Source organism: Anastrepha ludens, chromosome 6 (genome assembly GCF_028408465.1).
Source record: "Anastrepha ludens isolate Willacy chromosome 6, idAnaLude1.1, whole genome shotgun sequence".
Lineage (NCBI taxonomy): Eukaryota > Metazoa > Arthropoda > Insecta > Diptera > Tephritidae > Anastrepha > Anastrepha ludens.
In genome coordinates, this window is record NC_071502.1 from 1,812,410 (window position 1) to 1,820,188 (window position 7,779).

Here is a 7,779-nt window from a genome sequence, read left to right on the forward strand (position 1 = left end):
AAATGTTTTGTTTTTGTGAATCCGCCGCATGCGGCTAACTGCAGCATAACGAGCTTTCAAGTTGTAAAGCTTGGTAATTGGTGCGGCAACCGTCGTTCATCTACTGATCAGATAAAGAAAAAAGTTAACAGGTTTTACGATGTTGTTATTTTACAAATCGCTGACCAGATGAGATTGGCGTGAAGACCCCTAATATAAATCCAAAATTATCAAACTACGCCCGAAAACTTGTAAGTTTGTACACACCTAACACGAAAGTCTAGAAATGGCAGTTAGGTATGATGTGAGTATTAGGGCAGCACATTTCCTAAACAGAAAATAATTACAATATACACCGGGGGGAAAAAACCAAATAATTTGAGAGCAAAACTGGATTGACCTGGCACCAAATACTCTCTGTATCTACTAAAACACATATTTAGGTGAGATTCTTGAATTGGTTTTGCAAATAAAAAAAACTAAAATCATTGAAAATATAATAAAATGTTCTTATTGGAAAACCAAATTGCATTAATAATATAAATTAAAAAAAGCAAAGCAGAAAAAAATAAGGAAAAAAATCATCACTGCTATTTAACTAACACAAAAAAGGAAAAAATGAAAAAAGACAAAGTCATTTTACACCCACACATGCCTACACGCATACACAAACACATGATCCTTATGATAATTTAGTATAAAAATTAAGTGATTGAACTGTGTAATTTTATGACTATTCAAAAATCAATGACAAGAAAACTACCAGCACTCCTCATGAATGTGTATGTAAATGTTTTTAAACTGAAATGAAGCTAGACATAGCGACAAATAAAAATATTGAAAATGTATACACCTAAGTACATACTCGTATAAAAAATGCATACATACATACATACTTAAAAGAAGCTCTATGAATAAATATACATAAAAATGTTGAACAAATTTTAATGTGAATTTTAAAAGTGAATGATTGTGTTAAATATATTTAAAAATGTTAAGTGTATAAAAACGCGTTGCCAAGCTGGAAAAAACAAAACTCAATGCAACATTAATGGAGATTATTGTATATAAAATAAATGAAATAAATGTTTTAAACAAAGCGACCCAAAAGACACGGGATACAAATAAAACTGGCGATACATTTCAAATGAGAAACGTTTTGTTTGCATTCGTCGAATGATTGGGTGGGGTGGTTGACGTGGCTGTCAGCTGATCCAAAAATGTTCCTCTCCTTTCTTTAGTTTCTGATGCTCATATGGTGCAGCAACTTCTACAGAAACAATAGTGGGTGCCCCTAGGTCTTCCCGATTATAATTTTTTTTGTTACTCACAGTAAGACCGTAGATGCAGGTGAGGGTATATTCAGAAACGCATTATAGCGCAGTAATTGCAGTGTTAGCAGCACTGCCAATGTGACAATTCATGCAATTCATAGATTTGCTGACGTTTTGCAAATAAATTTGTGCATTTAAGAACGCGCTCTGCAATAAAATGGAATTATTACTAAGTTCAGTAGCCGACGATGCATGTGAGTCAAAAACTGATAATTTTTTGTTAAATTTAAGAAAAAAAAACGCGTAAAGTTTAAAAAGACATATTTTGTAAGAAGTTTATTATTAAAACGAAAAATACCGAAAAGCACATATTTTTTTAAAACAATAAAATCATTTCCCGAGGATATATTTTTTTTCTCATTTTCGAGTGAATTGGTCCACTTCTGAGGTAAGTTTTCGATATCCAGTTGAATCAGTTTTTAATAAAATCATTTTATGAAATATTTAAAAGCCGCCCTAACTCCATTTTTGGTTAACTGCAAGGACCGGTCGTTGTGGGACATGTCTTTATTAACTTTTTTTATTTCTTCCACAACCTCTGAAAGGACGCTCTTATTCCTCTTTCCCGAGGAGAACTCGCTTTCCATGCTCAGTCTTACTCTGAGCAGCAATTTCACTTCGGAAGTACTTAAATAATCGCTAAAATAAAGAAAAATATAGTGAAATATAGTTTAACTGTCGTGTTTTCATAAAAAGCTAAAAAAATTACTATTATACTTACTTTTCATCAGACATCGTTAAATGGCAGTCTTAAAATTTTTCCTGCAAATATTGCGCGACTTTTTATGCAGAAATGACATTTAAGAACGCGTTGCATTTGCAGTGCTGCCACTTTTGCGTTTCTGAATATACCCTAACTTTCTTCTGTTCTCTTGTGTAAAGTGGCAGAATAGTCAACTCTTCGATGTTTGGGAGAAGTTCTGGTCTACAACTACATTTATTCACTTTATATATTTGTCATTGTTTCAGATTTGTATTAAATTCAAACTGAGCTCAATTCAGCAACTACAAATTTAGATCCTTTTTATAAAACATACACTAAATTTGTACCCCTGACTTTTTCGTCCTTCACCGCAGATTACTTATCTTCATTATATAAAAACATTTTATTTCCATATAAAAATATATTATCACTGTGTACAGAGGAAATTAGTATAAAACACTTTTAATTTCAGTTCTTCGAGTAATATACAAAAAAACAGCTAAAGCTACAAACCATTTTCTTCAAACATCCTTTTGCCCGAAGGATGGTTCATAGCACATTTCATGATTAGTTTTGGTTGGCGGCAGCATAATTATTATTAAAATGCAACAGCAAACCAATATTCAGTTATAAGAGTTTACATGCCATTGTAAGCTGGCCCCCCGCCACCTTCAGGCACTACCCAGTTAATGTTCTGCTTAGGATCTTTAATATCACAGGTTTTGCAGTGGATGCAGTTTTGTGCATTGATCTGTAGTTTCATATTGCCACCATCCTCATTGGGCACATACTCGTATACGCCCGCGGGACAGAAACGTTGTTCAGGTCCTTCGTAGATCGCTAGATTGTGATCGACAGGGATGTGATCGTCTTTGAGTGTCAAATGAGCGGGTTGGTCGCCTTCGTGGTTGGTGCCGGTCAGCGCAACAGAGGAAAGCAGATCGAAGGAGACCTTTCCATCGGGCTTGGGATAAACGATTTGCTGGCATTGGTTTGCGGGCTTCAGTGACTCGTTGTCAGGTGGACCATGCTTCATCGTCCATGGCTCGCGACCACGCATGAGGATAGAAAAACCGCTAAGGGCGAGACCTCCATATAAACCAAGTGGGTTGTGGAAGGAGGGACGTACATTACGCACTTCGTGTAGATCCTTCCAGATGAAGGAGTTTTTAATTCTGTTTGGGTGAAAAGCAAGATGTTTAAAATATGATAGTTAAAGAATTTAAACATACTTCTCTGGATAAGATTGCGGTTCAAGGCCCACAGTTGCTTGTGATTCGCTTGCGATCGCCTCTACGGCGCTCTCTGCCGCCAGCATGCCTGCAAGTGTAGATGTTTGTTAAACATGATAGCACCAAGTCACTTTACCTCACGCTTATCAACTAACCGCTCTTCATCGCGTAATGCGATCCTTTGATGCGCGGCACATTGAGGAAGCCCGCACTGCATCCAACCAAGCAACCACCTGGGAAAGTGAGCTTGCTGGGTAGACTCTGCAAACCACCCTCGTTTATAGCACGCGCGCCATAAGCAATGCGTGTGGCGCCCTCGAAGATTGGACGCACCTTTGGATGGGTTTTAAAGCGCTGGAATTCTTGGAATGGACTAATCCAGGGATTTTTGTAATCCAAGCCAACCACAAAGCCAACAGCAATGGTGGGTGTGGGTTCATTTAAGTGATACAGGAAAGAACCACCGTAGGTTCTGAAGTCTAATGGCCAGCCGATTGTGTGTTCTACCAAACCGGGGCTGCAATGAAGAGAGAACTTATTTTTTTTTTTTTCCTTTGGTTTACTAACAACTATGACCCACTCTTACACATGCTTTTCTGACTGTATTTCCCAAATTTCCTTCAAACCGATGCCATAAGTTTGCGGCTCACTGCCCGCGTTCAGCTTGAACTGCTGCATTATTTGCTTACTCAGGTGGCCACGACAGCCTTCGGCGAATATGGTAGTTTTCGCATGTAACTCCATGCCGCGCGCAAAAGTTTCCTTGGGTGAGCCATCCTTTGCAATGCCCACATCATTGGTTGCAATACCTTTCACACTCCCATCGGGATGGAAGAGCACTTCCGAGGCTGCACAACCGGGGTAGATCTCCACTCCCAAAGCTTCGGCCTGCTCTCCCAGCCATTTAACTAAATGCCCGAGTCGTACAATGTAATTACCATGGTTATCCATGGGCCAACCTTTGAAGATTGGTAGGGCAATGCGACCGGAACCGGTAAGCAGCGAAAAGTGATCGGTAGCAACGGGTGTATTTAGCGGTGCACCCAGCACTTTCCAATCAGGGAAGAGTTCATTTAGCGAAATAGGATCTATGACGGCACCTGACAGAATATGACCACCGATTTCGGCGGATTTCTCCACAACACAAACGCGCAACTCCTGTGTGAATTATTGTGTGTAATAATTTTACATTTTTTGTTTGCAAGTGAAATATTTGTAGCAAAACGCGTACCTTCTCCTGCTCGGCAGCTAATTGTTTGGCACGAATTGCCGCTGACATGCCCGCTGGACCACCCCCCACTATAACAATGTCCACCTCATCTACATAACGCTCCATGTCGACCTCTAGAAATTAATTTATAAGAAAATTATATAATAATTCGTAGGGTTTCACTTACCTTTCCACCGCTCATCTTTTTCCCGCGGATGTATGGTGTAATGGGTGGTAATTTTTGGATACTTTGCTACATCTGAGGCGCTCCGCACAAATGCCGGGCGGAAGTGCCTAGTTGCTAAAAGTTAAAGAGAAGAAAACGGAAATTAATTTTGGGGTATTAAAAATACTTTTGTTATTTATTTATTACTTTAGTAACTAACGCCAGGCAAGTGAAATAAATGCTTATACCATTCTGAGATTTTTTATTGTTGCTGTAGCAGTTTTTCAAGCCCTGTGGGTTGATATAGCCAACGGTTGTTATCGTTTATCTCATCTCACGGTAGGCCCAAGAATAATGCTTTTCGACAAGGTGGGGCCAAAGGGAAAGAGATGTTTGGTGAGTGGGTCTAAGGGTAGAATGGGTAGAAAGTGTCGTGCGGGTACCTTCAAATGCCGGACATATGTTGAGTATGTCGGGATTAATTCTGGATAGTGATGGGTTTAACTTTTACAATATTCCGAGCGTAATGGTGCTAAGATGACTCGCGTCTCACGTGATCTTTTATCTGAAGATCTCCGGGATCGGCCTGACATATGTACTTGGCACGCTCGTTTGCTAAAACGTCTGCGAAATTAGGATGAATGTCTTTAAGCCTTCCAGCAAGAATAGAGCGATCCGCAGCAGCAGCGATCAACTAACGGAAAGTGCGTTCAGCTTTATTAAAGTTACTATAGGATTGGTGATTCGTATAAAATCGGCAGGTTTTACGCTAGAACCCGCTCGGAAGGGGTAAATGGTCTGATGCCGGAGATCAGGGCTACCAACTGTTAGGTGAGGCAAGCTGCTGCAGTTACTCGCTATATTAGTGGGCGAACTATGTGAAAAATAAACGCTTGGTTTTATTGATATTCGTTTTTGCTTTTCGCAGCGAAACGGTACGTATTAAAATACTTAAAATAGTTCTCCCATTTTTTCACACTTCAACAACAACAATCAAACAAAAAACTTTAGAATTATATCCACCAATTTACCTCTAATATAAGAATATCTAAAAGAAAGCAAAAAAATACTGGCACAAAAAAAAACCGATTAGATAAGGTTAATAACTTAAAATCTGTAGAAAATAAAACTACATGTACTATGGATTATCATTATCTAGCCAACAAAATTAAATGAACATCTTTTGTTAAATATATCTATACTCACTACACTACTTAAATAGAAATCAGCATCTTTTATGTCTACGAACACAAGACGAATGTCTACAAAAATACTTAATTCCCTTTCGAAGCAACGACAAAAAGCGGGGTGTGTATTGAATATACTCGTATGAATGTTCCTCTCATCTTCACTCTGACTCTTGAACACCTCTCTACCTATACTCTGTTGTTCAATAATTAATTATGTAAGCATTTTTTTGACGAGCCTCCATGGGCTCATTAGCATAAACTCACCATTCGCCAGCTTCAGAAAAGTAGCCATGTTGGCTGCTCCAATGTGCGTGCAAAAAAATGTATTTCAAGTAAACAAAGTGCGGCTTAAATTTTATTGTTGCTATTTTGTTGATGTGGTCGATACAGAATAATTGCGTGTACGGTGGCGTTTGGACTTTTGGACTCGCTGAACAACAAATCAACTCACTATCGCACTTATTTGTACCTTCAGCCGAATGACTTTTTACTTAACACTAATTATTGTTATGTAGAAAGTACTTGAAGCACACAACTGTCATATTAATTTAAAGAAAAGAAATATATGACATTTAGTAAGGCAAATAGCGACAAAATTAAGCACTTTAACTTCACCCTACGATCTAAACATACAATTTACGGAAGATAAATAATAAAATACTTGCAGTGCTGCCAGAAGGTTTGAACCACACGCGTTGCCAACTACATGTTCTGCGTACGCTGATAAGAAATGTCAAGTCAAAAGTGTGTTTCGCTGCGGTTTTTGTCTTGGGTGGTTTTAGCCAGTCAAAGGGAAATATTGAAAGAAATGTTGTTCAGAAACAACTAACGGAAATTGGAGTAATAATAATTATTATATACTACCTAGCGTTAACGAATTTGATGACCAATCGATCCTATTACGAGAATGATTTTTACATTTGTATAAATGTATAATAATTGTATAAATTATTAATTTACTTAATAATTAATATATTTTACACGTCACGGCCCAAGTGTATATTCGCTTAATAGAATCCAGCTCGTATAGAATCGTATCTATACAATAAATGACATAAAGCATATAAATTGCGTATCAAAAATATATTACATATAGTAATATTTTATTTATTTACCGCCAACCAGACTACCTTTTCCAAAACTAAACTTTGTTCAATCCTCTCGCACTCATCATGCTTTAGTTAGAGAATGGAATTCCTTACCAATTTCTACCAAAACTGCAGTTACATATCTATTTGTTTATATATATATATTTGTTTATATATATCTTTATATATATCTCTCTCGCTCTTTAATACTTCATCTGTGATAATTCTTATCTCTCCTCTTATGCTTTACCCTGCACAAATTTAAGAGACTTATAATATAGATATAGATAATAATATATATAGATATATATAAGTTTCAAATTTGTAGTTTACTAAATGTCTTATCGTACATGTGTCGTATATAATCAAATAATAAAATAAAATAAATAAATACTTTCTTTTATTATTTACTGCGTTAGTGGAGACGAATCTAAACAAGGTGACTTCGTTATATAGTAGCAGCAGATTTTTGCGATTTTATGATTTGAATTTCAAAGAGTCCTGCTTCTTTGTTGTGTTAATTTGTTTACATTCTCACTAAAATTAAAAATTCAAACGACCAAATTGCAAAAACCAAATAGATGTAAAATTTGTTCTTGCTCTACCGTAGTCACCTTATATAAATAATCCTTGGCCTAAGTCGCGTAAGCCCCCGAGAGGATAACTAAATAATATGGAATAATTGCGTGTAATCCGATGTTATTTGATCTGAGAACTTAATCGCCTATGCAAGATCTTTCATAAAGCACCTGCCGGTGGAATTGACATCATGCAATGAAGCCTAGGAAGTTAGCAATAGCAAGACCAAACATCTCCTGCCATCAAATCGATATTCGGCTCACTCGCGTCTTTAGAACCAAATTGTTGTTGGTTTTGT

At 37.2% G+C, this 7,779-nt stretch overlaps 1 protein-coding gene across 1 annotated transcript; it reads right to left on the bottom strand.

Annotated features, from left to right (window-relative positions):
• Positions 1–2,391: 2,391 nt before the first annotated feature.
• LOC128866975 (electron transfer flavoprotein-ubiquinone oxidoreductase, mitochondrial) lies at positions 2,392–6,469 on the bottom strand. The gene is made up of 7 exons (XM_054108055.1): positions 6,079–6,469; positions 4,646–4,759; positions 4,480–4,592; positions 3,835–4,406; positions 3,404–3,765; positions 3,249–3,336; positions 2,392–3,191 (listed from the first exon to the last, which is right to left on the bottom strand). The coding sequence occupies exons 1-7, from the start codon at positions 6,104–6,106 to the stop codon at positions 2,654–2,656; spliced, it is 1,815 nt and encodes a 604-aa protein (XP_053964030.1). The 5' UTR covers positions 6,107–6,469; the 3' UTR covers positions 2,392–2,653.
• Positions 6,470–7,779: the final 1,310 nt, after the last annotated feature.